The sequence below is a fragment of the Trachinotus anak genome, unplaced genomic scaffold (genome assembly GCF_046630095.1).
Source record: "Trachinotus anak isolate AG129_WGS33_773 ecotype Australia unplaced genomic scaffold, CSIRO_AGI_Tana_v1 ptg000010l, whole genome shotgun sequence".
Classification (NCBI taxonomy): domain Eukaryota; kingdom Metazoa; phylum Chordata; class Actinopteri; order Carangiformes; family Carangidae; genus Trachinotus; species Trachinotus anak.
The window spans coordinates 2,971,404-2,988,532 of record NW_027273861.1 but is presented as its reverse complement, the minus strand read 5'-3'; the positions used below and the strand labels follow the sequence as shown (position 1 = coordinate 2,988,532).

Here is a 17,129-nt window from a genome sequence, read left to right as displayed (position 1 = left end):
GGGGAGAGTGGCTGAGAGATAGAAATCAGGCTAACAGCCTACATCCTCCCCTCCTGAACAACTCCACAGCTCCTGAAAGGAGATAACTTTAAATCAGCTTAATTATTTTGATGATGGGATTTACACTATAGCACATCCAGAGGCTCCGTCATGGGAACATTTATATGCATGGGCAGATGAAGTCTACAAGAACCAACAATGTGAAGCAGTGTGTGCCGCATCCACAATCAGACATGAAAGGAAACATGGGGCAAGGACACGTGTAGAGGACACGGTGAAGCTGTTCACAAACAAACAGAACAACACATGAATTTCATACCACACTTTGCGCTTCACATAAAACAAATGGCATGAAGCAACACAACAAAACACACATTTTGCTATGTATAATTGAAGGGTGCAGAACGCATGTGTAAATACACAGTCACAAAAGAACAGATGAATTATGTATGTGCTCATTTATTCATGAGAGCAGCGAGGAGCAGGTCAGAGTGTTTACTTCAGCACGGCCTTCCTCTCGTGTGTGTCTGTGGAAGCAGGAGTGCAGCGGTGGACAGGTGTCACCGTCAGCATGCAGGGAGGGATTAAAGACGGGACTGAGCGTGACTGTGTGTTGTGTTTTATGGTAAACGCAGCCTCCATATGTTGTATTTGTTTCCGCAGTGCAGTGAACTGTATCATTTACATCGAGCGCCCTACTTTCTGAGCCACATCACTGACGACAGGTGTGTTGTGAGAATAGGTGTGTGTTAACTGTTTAAGGTGTTTGAGGTTTGACATGTTTGACATGGAATATTTTCAACCGTCTCCTGTCTGCAGCAGGTTAATCTGCAGAGCAGGCAGCCAGCAGTTAATCTCTCACATGAACAGCGCCCTGCTGAGTGCCAGGACTTGGGGTCGGGCTGGCCGGAGCTGGCTGTGTTTCAGGCAGTTGTACCATGGCAAATGGACGTAGAGAAACCAGGACACTGCCAAGGGCTAGTGTGGCATAGAGTGAGAAATATAGACTAAAAGGTGCCAAGAGCAATGTGGGACAGCAGCCTGGAGGGGATTCTCTATGATCATGCAGGATCGTGCAGAGGGAATTACAGTTAGAGTTGTCTGCACTTCAGTGAGAGAAATGTACACATAGTATTTCACTGCAGGGCTGGAAAACAGCCACTGTTGAGGTGGACATGTGTGAGGTCTGAGATCCAGCTCAGAGAGCAGCAAATAAATCAGCTCCAGTGCTTCCTGTGCTCGTCTCTGTTAGCATGAGATTGCCCTCTTGGTTGAAACCAGACACTGACACAGTAAATTCAGCATAAATATCCTTCCAGTCTGATCATGGGGTCAGGGCTCAACTGATGATCGCACATATTGATTGCCTGAAAAACCATGACTCAGAGTTTGGGCTGTTTGTAACAGGCTCACTCAGCTGACACCGTGGCGGCTGGAAGGCACAGACGCATGGAGCAAGCCAAACCTGCCAAGCCACCACTCACTGCGCAGGAGCACAATGGAGACAGCTCAAACACAAAGGCAGGATTTATGTGCTGTGTGGGCTGCAGTACACGTTCACTTTTAGTCTCTGTATGCATTCATCTTCAAAGGCTGTAAGATGTCACACCCAACTAAACCTCGCCTCCTACTCCAGTTTAGCAGATCTGTCTTTGGAAACAAGCTCAGTCAAAATGTCCTCCCACAGGGGCGAGTGTCCCCCCCTGGCTGCGGTCTCACCCCCTCTTCATGCAGCAGATGGGATTACCCCTCACAGCAGGCGGATCCAATCAACACACCAACGCATCCTCTGATTAACACTCCTCTGGTTCATCATTAACTGGATTACTCTGTCTGTCTTTACTGTATGCTTCTCTCTCTCTCTCTCTCTCTCTCTCTCTCTCTATATATATATATATCTATATATATATATATATATCTCCATCCATCACTCTGTCTTTTCCCTCCCAATCAAACTTCACTTTATGTGTTTGTTATGTGACACAGTGTGTGATAAAGCAGTAATTGATTTACTAATCTAATCAAGCAGTAATGTTTAATTCAGTGCACCAGCCGCCTTGTTTAGCTGCTTAGTGTTACAAGCCACAGGTGCTCCCCCGTTTTTTGTTGTTTTTTTTTTGTTTTGTATTTTGTAGGGGGGGGGTCCTGCTCAGTCTTGATGTGTCTTAGCCAAAAGCTATTACAGCCAGACAAAGACAGGAACTCCAGCCTTGAATTATCTGGATTAGATGCTGAGTGAAGCCTGGGTCTGTAACACATTGTTTGCCTTTAATATGAAGCAATGAGAAATTTGGTGGAGATCGAGCGCCTTCCTGGCTTTTCTTATGATTTGTACGATTTTCATGCTTTTGATTTGCCCTTTGTTATTCAGGTCATAGAAAATTAAATTGGTCTTTTTTCAGCTCAAATTGTGGCAGAGATGAGGATGTTTCCGTGCTCAAAACTAATAGATCAGAGTGAATATTGTGCATTCCCATCTTCTATTTAAGATTCTTTCACATTCTTCTTCTTGTTGCACAAGGAAACCTCCCATACATCACATGCTCTTGTTCTATTCCACACATTCCTCTATGAGAAAACCCTGCAAGCTACCTCAGGGCTCTGAGTGCAGCCAGAGACTCTTTCCTTTGCTCTGGGGTTCTTGTGTGTCAGGTGCTGCTGGAGAGATTTTGAAGAGCATCAGAGAGTTGGCTGCTGGGACAACTGCTACTGCTGCTTCCTCAATAATAAGGAAGAAAGAAGAGCTCAACTAGGCAAAGTCACTCAAACTGTGGTTCATGCACAAGTCAGCTGGCTGTAACCCCCCAAATGACACTGTGCATAAACAGCCATTAGCATGATTACAGTGTTACACGCCTGCAGCACATGAAAACATGCAGAGGGACTCAGCACCGTTTCTGTATCTGACTGTCTGACCTGGAATTGTCACCTCAGCAGAGGTAATTTGGGCTGCATGAGTGTGGCCCAACACGACTGTCCGTGACAGTCAGGGAGCGGAGAGAGTATTTGGGTTAGTAAGGATAATCCACTCACCCCTAAAGAGGATTGGAGAATCTCACAGGCTTTGATGAGTTGTGAGCTGGTGTTTATTTCACATCACAAGAACAAGGCTGTTTGTGTCACAGCCAGGGCACTTCGGCACGACCACCGCGTCTCCGAAAGCATCATGGGTGATTGTTATTGCACTGGAGCGAGTGGAGGAGAGGAGGGTGGGGGTGGGGTGCTGAGGATGTTTTGGTGTCTAGGCTCCTTATCTCATCACAGATCCCAGGGTTTAGAGATGATGTGATAACTGAGGCTGTGCTGACCAAGACGAGGATACTGTGGTGCTAATGAGCATCCTCTCAGCTCAGTGATAATCCCCTGAAAAATGACGCTTCACCAGCAAAGGACAGCTTTGCATAAGCACCTCCATCATTAAACATAAAAGAATGCGTGTTTGTGTGGGAAAGAGAAGACAGAAGAAAATGAAATCAGTAGGGATACTGTGTGTATGTGGATGTCTTTGCAAAGCGCTTCACCTCGACTTAATTGGCTCGCTTACCTTGGCTCCAGAGCTCCAAGACCACCCTGGTGAGAAAGACAAGGGGCTTCTGTCACGCTCCCCTGCCTGTAACCTCAGACAGCATGTATTTTACCCTTTAACATTAAAACTCAAACATTAAAAGTCTCAGCAGCTGCAACTCTTGTTCTCTGGAGGAAGGAGATTTTAATTAGCGAGAGACAAAACCTGTAATAAAGCTCTAAACAATGGCTGTGTGCTGCTGTCTCAGAGACACTGTGCTGTGACGGCCTTTATGTTTCTGTGACTTATCAAAAACTACAACGTGTATCTGTTGTTCCCCACTGTGGGACGGCTCTTAATATATTTTTCCTCTGTTTTTTATCATCTTAATCCAAGCTCTGGAATCAGAGAAATGAAGCCCTGAAGATCCTCCACAGTCAGACAGCCGCTCCAGCACCGAGCTCTTTGTGCAGTGTGCATTCATTAATACTTGGGCGGACATTTCTCTAAAATGTTTGGGTGGTCTGTGAGATTTATGTAACTGAATGAACCTGTATTCAACAGTATTTGACCATCTCCACTCACTGACTGTGGTTTTTTCCATTTTCCACAACCCCTGGTGAAACAGAGAAATGTTGTCGGAGGCTTCAGTTCCGCACAGTCAGCGGACCAGGAGTGCCATACACGTGCCTATCAAAGGAGTGTGTGTGTATGTGTGTGTGTGTCGTGAGAACCAGCTGTTTTGACCCCCCCCCCAAACACACACACACACACACACACACACACACCCTAAGACTGCAGCACTGCCCCCTCCTCTGCATTTGACTGAAATATTGCTCTGTTTAACCACTTCACTCAGTTAGAGGGGGTTTTGGTACACGGACATGCTTGATAGCTTTCGGTTTACTCACTGAATGAACAAGAATAACTCACCGTGGCACTGCCCACACGCAGGTACACATGCACACACATGCACAGTGTGGAGGTGTTATGTCACAGAGCTTGGAGTGAGATCAATACTTCAGCTTTGTGTAATGCTGTATCTAACTGAGAGCCTGACATGCAGCTACAAGTGAGATATAGAACCCACTTCAGGATGAAATGATTTTCCCTATGAAATATGGACAGAGTGCATGACCCGCACAGACAGCTCTGTTATTGAGACAAAATGCTGTTCCCAGTGATGTGGTGCCCTGAGGGGGGGCGATGGCCTCCCTGAGCTCAAATGTTGTTTCTTATGTGGTTCTGCAACATAGACTGTGAATAAAGATGGACGTCCACCCGCAGGTTTCTGAAGAGTGGCTTTGAAGCTAAGAGCTGCTCCACCGTCGCCATCTTGGCAATGCCTGACTCCGCCCCTAACTCCTGGCTTATCCAAAAATGGGCATGGGCAAAGACCTGCATGCTAGTTTGCTGCAATCATACGCTCACCCACCTGTCCCATAAAGCCACGCCCTCAATTATGCAGAACTTTAAGCCTTAGTAAAATTGATTATAATTGTGAACACAGTTCTCATGAAGGAAGAAATTAGCTACAGAGACCAGGCTGTGAATCAACCCGTCCTCCAACCTGAACAACTAGGTCGCTCTCTGATATGACCCACAGCAGTGTGTCCTGAAGTAGTGCCCCAAATGGCAGCATGCTTACCAGACCTCGGTTGTCATGGTTACAATAATAAACAAGCGGACTGTAACAACAGTGGCACACAGAGTTTCTATAATAACCATGGCTTGGTTAGGTTTAGGAAAAGATGGTGATTTGGGTTAAAATAAGTACTTCCTCAACAAATAACCTGCTGACAGATGACCTGTGGGCTGGTTATTTCAGGGGGACAGTCACATGTAAATATGTTTATCTCTGCTGTGAAGTTGGACATTTTAACATGGGACTCTATGAGGGTTGACTCCCTTTTTGGAGCCAGACTCAAGTGGCCATTAGAAGAAGTGCAGTTTTTGCATGTTGGCTTCATTTTTCAGCCGTGGAGGTTGCTACTTGGTCTGCAATCATGGCCACCATTTTACCTCGCTGTTACTTAACCTCTCCTGTTTTGCTTAATATCTGCCATCTAAGATTCGGCGGCCCGTCTTCCATCACAGAGAGGATGTGACTGCTCTTGTTTTTCTGAGCTACTGTTGAGGCAGAGCCTGGGTTTGATCCAGCTCATTAAAGCTCAGTTAATGTTTGTGCTGATGGCTCCGCAGAGACAGCCGGAGAGACGAGCCAGTGTTATGCCTGCCTCTGATGAAGTGTCAGCTCAAAGTCCTTTATGGCTTACAGATGGAGGAAAATTCTTTAACAATACAGTACCCTGGGATATCTGTAATTCACACACCAAACACTCCCAATTTAATCATGTCAGCATGAGAAGCCTTGGCATGTAGCATGTGCATGAGTGTGTGTGTGTGTGTGTGTGTGTGTGTGTGTGTGTGTGTGTGTGTGTGTGTGTGTGTGTGTGTGAGAGAGAGAGAGAGAGAGAGAGAGAGAGAGAGAGAGAGAGAGAGAGAGAGAGAGAGAGAGAGAGAGAGAGAGAGAGAGAGAGAGAAATGAGTACATGTGTTGTGGTTACTGTGGTGTTGTTGACAGCTAGAAGACACCTGGAACTTGGGAATTAGATTTGTTTTTGAGAACATTCAGATGAACTCTCTTTTATATTCAAATGTTGTGTCACCCCCCCCCCCCAACGGGTGTTTTCTTACATTTGTATTCAATCATCTGTCGGGGATGATCACGCTGACAGCCACAGAGAAAACCCCACCCTATATGTGATCCAGATATTGTCACAAAGAAGGCATGCGAGCAGCAGAAACTGTTTTTTTTTCTTGACAAGCATAAATATGACATTCCTGGCTCAGTGAGCTGCTGTGTGAATATTAACTGAGAGCACTGGGATATATACTATGCCTGTTATGGCTTATTTTACAGGCTGTGTGGGATCTTAGAGCGGCTCTCTTTGAGTGTTAAGGTCAGATAAGCAGTCTTTGTGTGAGGCGGGGGCCACAGCAGCATGCACGAAGCCTCAGGCTGGAGGAGATGCTTAAATTTGCTCCCATTAGTCTTGACAATGTGACCTTCTCCTCAGATGTTGACATGAATTTGTTGACTTTCGCCGCTTTGACGTGTGGCTCTTTACAGAATTTCATTCATGTCAAACCATCAGCATCACCGTTTCATCATCATGTCTGGCAGTAATTGTGTAATTTGAGGTGGTGACTGACCTTTTGACCCCTGTGTGTAGGTGTAAAGGGGCCTCTCACTATGGGCTCTCAGCGGACAGGAAGCGGCGCTCGCAGGAGGGCGAATGCACCGACAGCACATCAGAACTCACCATTGCCACGTTGCCCAACGACAGCCCGACCTCCGCCGCTGTGGCCCTCCTGTCAGATGATCCGGGTCTGGTTAACCCCGCCTTCGACCCCAGCATGGAGGACAACAGTCAGTCAGGGAGCATGACCAGTCTGGCCGCCCGCAGCAGCAGCAAGAAGAGTGAGTGTGAGTGGGCAGAGGGCTGTTTGTGTGCAGTCGTGTTCAGTTCTGCGTGGGGTCACTCTGAAGTGATCTGACGATGGAGAGAGAGCTGGAGGGAGCACGTGTCTGCCAGAATGACAGATTGAAAATCAATGGAGAGTAGAGAGCTTTCCAGTCACAGTTACAGTCTCCCAGTTAAAACCAGGTGCCAGTGATCCATGTTCAAACATACATTTACACCTGCAGACTCATGACGCACGACCCAAACACTCGTTCAGCCACAAATACATCCTTTGTTTTCCTTAATGGTGTCTGATAGAAATCCTATTCGCCAATTAGCTCTGCTGCCGTGTTTTTTTTAAACCAATCCATAAACTCTCTCTTTGAGGAATCAGAGAAAAGTCAGTGAGAGGTGCATTATGCAGTCACAGAGAAGGTTAAAAATAGCTAACACAGGTCTGTGTTAATGCCCAGTGACGTGACCGCAGCTCTCCCACCTGTGAAACCAGGAAGCCGTGACGAGTGTTCCTCTCTGCCCCCCATCCGTCTCCCCACCCCCTAACGTGAGCACACAGACAGTGGGGACACCAAATGACGCTGCACCAGCATTTAGGCCCGGCCGGCTGAGCGCCCACCACCACCACTACGAGCACCACTACTGCTGAACAAGCTGTCAGCTCCAGAAGCTTTTAAAGAATAATGTGGCTGTCAGGAGCCCTCACATCTCCCCAGGCCCGCAGAGGGAGGGGGGGTTGCTGCAGAGGCTCGCTGCCCTGTGCTCGGTGCAGCCGGGCTGCAGCCTCCTGTACCCTCTGTCTTTTTCCTGAGAAAAGTACCAGACAAGAGTCTCTGGGAGGGTCTCCTTTGGACCTGGTCACCAGAGTCCACGGTCTGTTACATCACTGCTGTGGTTGCGCAACCATGTAACTATACTCAGCAAAGACTGAATTTATTAATTAAACAGCCACCGGTTGAGACCAGCTCCTCCATCCACAAAAAAGATGCATTATTTGTTCTTGTTGAAAGCTGTTCAACAAATAAACCCTGGAAGAAAAGGCAAAAAAAAAAACAACTAAAGGACAGAACTGAACATGGCTCAGCTTTTTCCTTAAAGGGCCCATGTGGAGTTTTCTCATAAACAAAGAAAAGTTAAGTTTACATGAGGTGTTTCTCACCAAAATGCAATGTGTGTAAGCCTGAGGTTTAACAAACATGTCTGATGCATTTCCACCCTCACAACACATCTGCAAAGCTGATCTAGATCCTACATCATTTACATCCATGTTCAGGAGGAATTAACTCTGAAATGCTGAATCGCTGGAGATTAAGTCAATCAGGTATTGGCTATGACATCATCGATCCATTTTGCAGAGTACAGTTTCTTTGGCAGGTGCATTCATTTATGCTGCTGACTCATGTTAGCTTGCATGAAATGATTCCAATGATTTCCACACATTCACATTTAAAATCTGGGAATGAGAGAGCACAGTTATCGGATTGGTGCTTGGTATTGGAAGATACGCTGTGTTTAGGAACCAGGACTCAGTGCCATGACAGAAACAGTCAGCTCAGTGCAGCCTTAACATTTACTTGCTACCAGTCTTGTTCTTCACTGCCTTTGTGGACATGTTACTATTGCATTTCGCCACATTTCGTGAAGGACACAAAACACTGTGAACACATTGCTTCACAGCCAAAGAAAAACCAATAGGGTATATTTAATGTGATGCAATAAACTATGCTGGCCAATCAAATACATCGGGAACAGTGTGTAATTCTACTGTTTATCTCACTATCATCAAGATGAAGGAGTAAAACATTTCTGAAAAAAATAAGTTATTAAATCTTGTTTCATAGTATTATACAACACTGTGCAGTGATTTGGCGTCTGAAGCCTGAAAACTCATTGTATGTATTATATAATCAAACTGTGCCTCCTGGATCCTCCTCCTTACTTCTACCTGAAGCAACACAGTGACACAGACATGCTCCCTATGTGTTCTCAGTCTAAATGGTCTGTAAACCCTGAGGTGGTATTTGATTGGCTGTGAGGAGGCAGATTCAGACATGTCCGGGCATGTTGAGGGTGAGGTAGTCTATAAAGTGCCTCTCTTTCTCCCTTGTCTTCTCTGCAGTCAGAAACTTTGACCGCTCTTCAGTGAGGAGCCGCTCCTTCAGGAGGCTGAACCGGGCATTCAGTGTCCTGCGGAGGACCAAGAGTGGCAACGCAGTGAGCCATGAGACGTCTGAGGAGAGAGACAATGCCAGGAACTCCACTGTGCCGCAGGAAGGTACGGCTCAAGCTCTGCATATCTGTCTTTCTTCAGGCTGTGTGTTTTTGTGCTTGTCCTGTACCTTTTGTGTTGTGTCTCGACTGAATGACGTCAGTGTTGTGTCTGCACTGAACAAATCTGTGGAGAGGGTTCTCGAGTGGGTGCTCGACATGCGTGCACGTCTCCAAAATGTGTGTACTTGCGATGTTCCCCCAGCCTTTTGAAGAGGGTGACACGGCTGAGAGCCCACAGTGTAACAGTAGCATATGTTCCTTTAATAATTTAGCTGCTGATTGCATAAGTCCACTGGTGCATCACTAGAGACTGACTGGGGGGGGGGGGGGAGTGGTGGCCTCAGGCAATCTGGACAGGGATGGGATACAGGGGGTCACTGAAGACGAGCCTGATGACATCCTCCATCCCTTCTCCACCTCTTGTTCTTCTCCTTTTTTATCCCTTCCTTCTCCACCTCTTTCTCCCTTGTACCCCTCCCCCTCCTCTCCTTTCTACCTTCTACACAGTAAGGGTCAACAGGTTTGCACCAACTTGATGGAGGAGTCCTCAGGGAGAGAAGTTCTTGACATGGGCAATCAATAAAATGTTATGTAGAAAAGAAAATGTGCTCAAGATGTATTTAACGTAATATCCACAGCATGACCCTTGGTGTGGTAAAGTAGGGGGGAGCGTATATAGTAGAGGGGAGCTCAGTGTTGAGGTAGAACTGCAGCGTGATGGGAAGAAGAGAAGGGCTGTGGTATTGCGTAAGAACGAAGGATGACGAATGATCGGGGACTAGATTATTCTCTGAGGCCATCACTGAGGAGGCTGAGAGGATAGATTAAATATTCATTACCTGCCGCTGGAGAGACAAAGATAGACGGAGAGGAAGGAGAGTGAAGTATAGATAGATCCATACGGGGGAAAAAAATGGAGAGAACAGCGGATACCGAAAAAAACAACAGATGAGGAAACAAATAAAGATGTAGTGATGGAGGAGGGGGTGAAAATAAAGGGGAATGACAGGGTGAAGAGAGGCAGAGGTTGAAAGGGTGTGTGGTGGAGAGATGGAAGGGTTGCGTAACAGCTGCTGGTCTCTGTGTTAATGTGCTCTCCACCCTTGGAGCAATCTGCTGTGATAAAGACTAAATATTGACTTTGGAATGGAGAAAGTGCAGCGTGAGTAGAACGAGCCACTGGGTCTGTGGAGCTACAGATGCTGAGGAGGGAGGAGAGGAAGACCATTTCTCATAACCAAAGGAAAAGAAATAAGACGAGAGATACATCTTTACTGTCATTTTATTGGCCAAGGCTGTTGGCCAAAACAGTCACAGAAAGATCCCCACCCACCTCCACATGGTCCAGTGCAGGATGTGTCATTCTGAAACTCACCACTGAGCATGAGGAGAGTGGAGCTGGCTCAATAAAATGCGGTGTCACTAGAAAAAAAACAAAAGTTTTTCTCAGAAGTGTTAAAGTTTACGATGAGGTGTGTTTGCTGGAAATCTTATTATTTGGTTAAAGAAAGTCTTGCATCTATTGTTAAAGCAGAACCCTGTGTGTTGATTGAGGTTTGAGGTGAAAACAAAAATCTGCTCCAAAAGCAAATTTCAATTTTTGATGTCAAAGTTCTGGGACACATTTCGAGCAGACTTCCTTGACTTGTTTCTAGAAAATGCACTTTTTTTTTTCAATAGACATTTCCACAGTGCAAAAAGCCTGTGTGTATGTAGCTTTTCTTACATCCCCGCCCAAGTAATAACTTGGTGGAAATTTCAAATTGAGGGTTTTCCCAAGCATACTTGTTACAGATGTATGTGACTAATGATGCAAACATCGAGCAGGATAATCAGCCAAGTAAATTTTCCCTCTTGGCTTGTACAAGTTTGTTTTTACTAACCTGAGGGAGTAGAGACAGCTGGTTCCACTGCTGAACTTCTCCAACATGGTCAACCACTCTTTCTCCCTCCATGTGTCTCTCTCTCCCTCTCTTTCTCCCACTTCCTCTCCTGTTTTATTTGGCTGCTCCTCAGTTTTGGGTTTGTTCTTGTCATCATGCAGTACTAAATTGACCTTTTCCTTCCCTCCCATCTTCTCCTTTAGTGCTGGCTCTTCCTCAGCTCCATCACCTGATCCCTGACGGGGAAGTTACCAGCATTAAGATCACGCGGGTGGACCCCTCAGAACCGCTGGCCATCAGCATTGTTGGCGGCAACGAGACCCCCCTCGTTCGCATCCTCATCCAGGACATCTACAGAGAAGGTGTCATTGCACGGGATGGACGCCTGCTGCCAGGGGACATGATCCTGAAGGTATCACAGAAACAGTGACAGTGGTATCTCCTGTCAGTAAGAAGCAATCAGAGCTTTAATTTCATTTCCATCTCTGCTGCCCTGTCAGGTAAACGGCATTGACATCAGCAACGTACCCCACTGCTTCGCCATGGCAACCCTCAAACAGCCGTGCCAACTCCTCCGACTCACCGTGCTCAGAGAACAGCGCCATCGCTACCGCTCACACTCACATAGCCACCCACATGGCCACGGGCACAGCCACGATGGTGCAGGGGGCCACCCGTCTCACGGCCTCCCCCACCATCCCTTGAGGGATGACAGCATCCATGTGGTCCTGAACAAAAGCACTCCAGAAGAGCAGCTGGGCATTAAGCTTGTGAGGCGGCCGGAGGAGCACGGAGTCTATATCTTTCACCTGCTGGAGGGGGGCCTGGCGGCTCGGGATGGGCAGCTGTGTGTCGGTGACCGCGTGCTGGCCATCAACGGGCATGATCTGCGTTACGGAGCACCAGAGCACGCTGCCCTGCTTATCCAGGTCAGTCAGCAGGCATTCTGGGGAAGTCTGTGGGTCTTTCTTTAAATAAATCCATTTATTTAAGACAGCAGGTCTTTGCATTTTATAGAAAGTCCATAGTTGTGATGCTCAAATTAGTCCACATGTGGTTACAGACCATGAAGCACTGGGCTCTGTTCATACTCAGGGTCTCTGAGGTATTAAAGATAATTGCGGTGATTCAGGCTAATTGTGTTGTACTGTGCTGTTGTGTCTGCACTCACTGCAGTTAATAGTATTTAATTGTGGTGATTCCCTGATGGACCGGACCATGCAGCTGCCTCTGGTTCCTGGTTGATGCCAGTCAATGGTGGTGTGTTTGTTGTTAATCATGGTTAATTGTGGCATGTTTGCGGCTGACTGTGCAGGGTCTCTGGGCCTGGAGTTCCTGTGTGAGCAGTCTGACCGGCTCTTCTGGGTCTCTGCGGAGCCAAGATGGCCTCTCAGAGCAGGCACTTTCTGTCAGAGATTAAGAACTGGCAGGGAAGAAATTAAATTAGCCCAACTGAGGCAATAATGGGCTGGACTGGCTAATTCAGGAGTCAGCTCTGTGCTGCAGAGACCTGGGAAAATCTCAGAGGAATGAAAAAACAAAAAGGGGGGGGGGGGGGGGGGGGGGGCTGGGTTGGCAATTCACTCCTAGTAGGTGGAAGTGAATCTAAACCATGACTGACAAATTTCTTCTTAAAGGGCCGGTTCAAGCAAATTGAAAAAAATAAATAAATAAAATAAAACAAAACAAAAACAAACACAGATTTTCACAGTATCTGGAGATGTGCAGATAGATCCATCTGTGATGCTCCAATGAGCAGTTTTTTAGGAACAGTTTGATATTTTTGAGAAATACTCTCCAGTTAGCTTAGCTTAGCATAAGGACTGAAAATGGGGACTCAGCTAGCCTGGATCTATCTGACGATAACTAAATCTGCCAACCAGCTGTGCTAAGCTAAACTAACTGGCTGCTGGCTGTAGCTTCATACCAGGTAAACGTAAGAGTCTGAATCTTTAAAAAGTCTATGACCTCAGTATCATTTGCAACTCATGTCTAAACTTTCTGTTGTGCCTTAATGTTCTCTAGGCAAGCGAGGACCGGGTGCACTTCATAGTGTCTCGTCAGATCTGCCTGCCTACCCCAGACATCTTACAGGAGGCTCCGTGGGGCATGGATGGTCCTCCGCCTTACTCCCCGGTGGATATAGAGCAAACACTACTGGTGAGTGGCACACACAAGACCAGACAAGAGCAGCACCAACATGCAGGAAAGAGCTTTGTTCCACCGTCTCCCCATCCCAAGATAAATATTCCCTTTCAGGTGCAAATGATCCATGGAGGTATTATGAAGCTTGTCATTCAAGCAGTGCGGTGGACAGTCTTCTCCTCTCATGGAGCTGTTGCATTCACATCAGCCATCTTTTCTTCACCACACAGACAAAAACATCCCGTTGCTCTGCAGGGAGGATGTAGAGTATCTCCTGTCATCATTACCCAAAGGCTTTTCCCCAGCCAGCTTCTGTACATCACTGTCCCTAAAAATGCATTGTATCTCCAATTAAAACACTATAGGTGCACTTTGGGCTAATCCTCTTAAAAAAAGAGTTTGACATTTCGGCAATCAGGGTTATTTGTTTTCTTGCAGAGAGCTAGGAGAGAAGATTGATACCACTCTCACCTGTTTGGTCAACATGACTCTACAGTCAGAAACCGCATACTTTAGCTTCGCAACTGTCCAGAGATAACAAAATCCTACCAGCACGTATAAAGCAAACAAATGAGATATAATGTGTCACTGCCATTAGTGAGCTTTAGAGGAGCTGGTTGGCTGATTTGGACAGAGTCAGGCCAGCTGTTTCCCTGTTTCCAGTTTTGAATGCTAAGCTAAGCTAACCATGTTATGCTTACTGTACTGGCACAACTGCTCCCTAGATGAAATGAGTCTCTATCACAATGAATCACTCTCTTCATAAGTGTGGATATATTTACATACATAGTAAACCACACAGCAGTGAACAGTACACAACTCACACAATCTACTGCCTAATGCGTAGGAAGGCAGTAAGTGTGGAGAGTGTTCACACAACAGTACCCAGTGCCCATGCCCTGGGGTCGGTCATGTGACCACAGCTGATCTCCTCCTGTGAGTGCAGCAGAAATGTGTGAATGCAGCACATTAGCGAAGCAGCGCAGGCTACATCCCATCAACCTCAATGTGTCCATGTGTTATTCATTACTACTCGACTCTCCCTCGCCCTCCCCCATCTGACTCACACACACTCGCCATAAATAAAAAACAACTTGCTGTCTCCCACACACAGCCTCGTTCACCAAACCAAGCTGCACATCATGACATCTATGAATTAATCAGTTCCTCTGTATCAAACATGGACACAGAATGAGGAGGCACTTGAGCTGCCTGAGTTCCCACCCTTATTACCACCATATATTGTACATTACCACGCACGCTAATAAGGTCATTCATTAATCGGCAACTACATCTGTGTCATTGGACGCTTGTTCCCATAGCACAACTTGGGTGGTTTTCATATGAATTCCCCGACCGCTAAAGGGCTATCACATGTCCCAGAGAAAACAGCCCTCATTAATATGCAAATGAGCTGCTTCAGATCTAATTAGTTTATGTAGTCTATGGAAGGTGCTCTTGGTGTAAGTTGAGTTCATGTCATATTTTGTTCTTGAATTATAGTGTTTATAAGAACAAGAGTACACAAAGACGTCACTATGACAACATCGGTATGAATGTCATGCGTGTCGTTATGTACAGTACCATCACAGTGGGGCATTAACACTGTTCATGGTGTTGGAGCAAAGAACAGCCCTGCTGCTTTTAAAATTCAGTCATGTGTAAAATAACTCCATACATGATCTGAATGCACTTCACAGAGAATATTATAGATCCTGTCCACTACCATTATTAACTCACCCCTCTCCTCTGTGAAGGACTCCTGTCAGAAGCCGGCGTGCTACGAGAAGACAGTTACTCTGACTAAGGAACCGTATGACTCCCTGGGCATGACGGTGGCAGGGGGCATGTCCAGCCGAGGGTGGGACCTCCCCATCTACGTCACAAACGTGGACCCTGATGGAGTGGTGGGACAGGAGGGCTCCATCCGCAAAGGTAAAGTGAATCACTGATGAACCTCTCGTTGCCTCTTTTTATGAAACACCTGTAGACTTAGTCCTGTAATCATCAGAATGTTACTCATCTTTTTCATCACCACAACTGACGCATTCAGTGCTGCCGTGAAAATAATTACTCATTTACTGAATGGAGTATTTGTTTTGCGTGGTTGTCAGTGACTGTTGTGCAAAGCAATGGGGCTGACATAATGGCGGACAGACTGTCATGCATTTGGCTTTGGTGATGAATACTTTGTATATAACAGATGGAGTGATTGATGAACACCGAGGACGTGTGTTTCATTATGAAGGTTATTCATCCAGTGGAAAACTCAGTGGTGCTGCTGTGGTTCAGTGCTCCACAAATTGGCTCTAACACACTTAACCAAAAACACAAACAGACATTAGCATAACAGTGCTCAGGACTTATTGTATTCCAAAGGAGAATTTGTGGAGTACTTAATTATTGTGTGATATGAAATCAGTCAGCTCTGAAATGGAGCAAAACACAGAGCGACACACAAAGAACTGGATGCAATAGCATCAGTCTTGATGTGCTGTACTGCAGCTGAAAACAGGGGAGTGAGAGATCGTAGCCCCCAACCGCTGATTCCAACATATACATCTTAGAACAGGCTTAATGTGGTTATACCTTAAGCCTGTTCTTATACACTGTCTTTATATGGGACATAGCTGCAACAGCTGTGTCTGTTTGTGTGCTTATGAAGCATGTTTGTGTATTGTAATAGACTGTTCACTTGTATTTGCATATGCTTGCAGGGCAAACGTGTCCTTTGAGTTGCTCACTAGCAAGCTGGACCATGCCGTCTGTTTTTCTTTGCACCACTTTCATCACTGGGAGGCTTTTTAAAGCACAGGTGGCACTCTGTTTCCATCCCTTTGTGTTCCAGCAGGGAGGTTGTTGAATATTAAATAGGCAGATGATGAGTCCCTGTCCTGTGAGGTCTTTTGAAAAGCTATTATCAGGGGCAGCAAACCTGGGTGGATGATGATCCATGCTGTCCACTTTCCTCCCCCCTGCAGGTGACATCTTGCTAAACGTGAACGGGGTGGATTTGACAGGGGTGACGCGAGGCGAGGCCGTGGCCAACTTGAAAAACACCTCCTCTCCTGTTGTGCTCAAGGTCCTGGAGATGCGTCCTCCCGACGACAGCCTGCAAGAGTGCCCACTGCCGCCCTGTCTCACACCCTCACCCACAGACAGCAACAAGAGTCCACTGCCCAATGACGACTACTCCCCACTTTGGGTGTCATGGCTGCAGCTACCCAGGTGAGTCTCCCGTGGTCTCCCTCTATCCACTTCTTATACATTTTTAAGCCTTCTCTCCGTCTTTTTCTGTGCCCAGTATAATTTACAACCCCCACACTGGTCCCTCTGACCCCTGCCAGCTGGTGCCAACTGAAATTTTGACAGAGCCACCTGGGACAGAATGCTCATTATACTTTCAAAACTAACTTTTCAGCTTAAATATTCACTGCACTTATATGAGTAGAACTCTCCCTCAGATTTAAGCATATGAATTCCTCTTACTACAGTGTGTTGTCAGCAAGACATCTGTCCACTGACAGCAAAACACACCTGCTGCTCCTGCTTAAAGTTAAATAGAAGTGTGTTTCTCCTCGAGCAGTGACTTGATTAGGAGTCAAAACTAAGTACTGAGCCGCCATGGGAATGTAGTCCAGACCAGCGGTGCAACTGAAAGGATTTGAATTTCATTTTCACTCAGCCCTGGGCCATCTGCATGAGACTGATGTGAAAGTCCCACTATTCTTACTGCAGCACATCTTCTGGGAGGAAAAGTTACACCTTTGTTCAAACAGCTGCCAGGCCTTTGTCTTCTGAGCAGACATCCAGCTACACCATACATACTCAGCATGGATGGAG

General features: G+C 46.4%; 1 protein-coding gene and 1 long non-coding RNA gene across 6 annotated transcripts in view; one reads left to right on the top strand and one right to left on the bottom strand.

Annotated features, from left to right (window-relative positions):
* lnx1 (ligand of numb-protein X 1) overlaps positions 1-17,129 on the top strand; it is a 52,351-nt gene that overhangs the window by 33,812 nt on the left and 1,410 nt on the right. For 3 of the 5 annotated variants that reach the window (XM_071486868.1, XM_071486867.1, XM_071486870.1), the window contains 7 exons: positions 6,742-6,995; positions 9,107-9,262; positions 11,345-11,553; positions 11,642-12,070; positions 13,167-13,301; positions 15,044-15,221; positions 16,268-16,514. In XM_071486868.1, the coding sequence (XP_071342969.1) occupies positions 6,742-6,995; positions 9,107-9,262; positions 11,345-11,553; positions 11,642-12,070; positions 13,167-13,301; positions 15,044-15,221; positions 16,268-16,514 (1,608 nt within the window). The remainder of the gene's footprint in view (positions 1-6,741; positions 6,996-9,106; positions 9,263-11,344; positions 11,554-11,641; positions 12,071-13,166; positions 13,302-15,043; positions 15,222-16,267; positions 16,515-17,129) is intronic. The other 2 variants (XM_071486869.1, XM_071486871.1) reach the window with 1 other exon arrangement.
* Positions 10,525-11,349, bottom strand: LOC139626524 (uncharacterized). Its single transcript, XR_011692327.1, has 2 exons — positions 11,142-11,349; positions 10,525-10,680 (listed from the first exon to the last, which is right to left on the bottom strand). It is a non-coding gene; the product is annotated as an uncharacterized lncRNA (long non-coding RNA).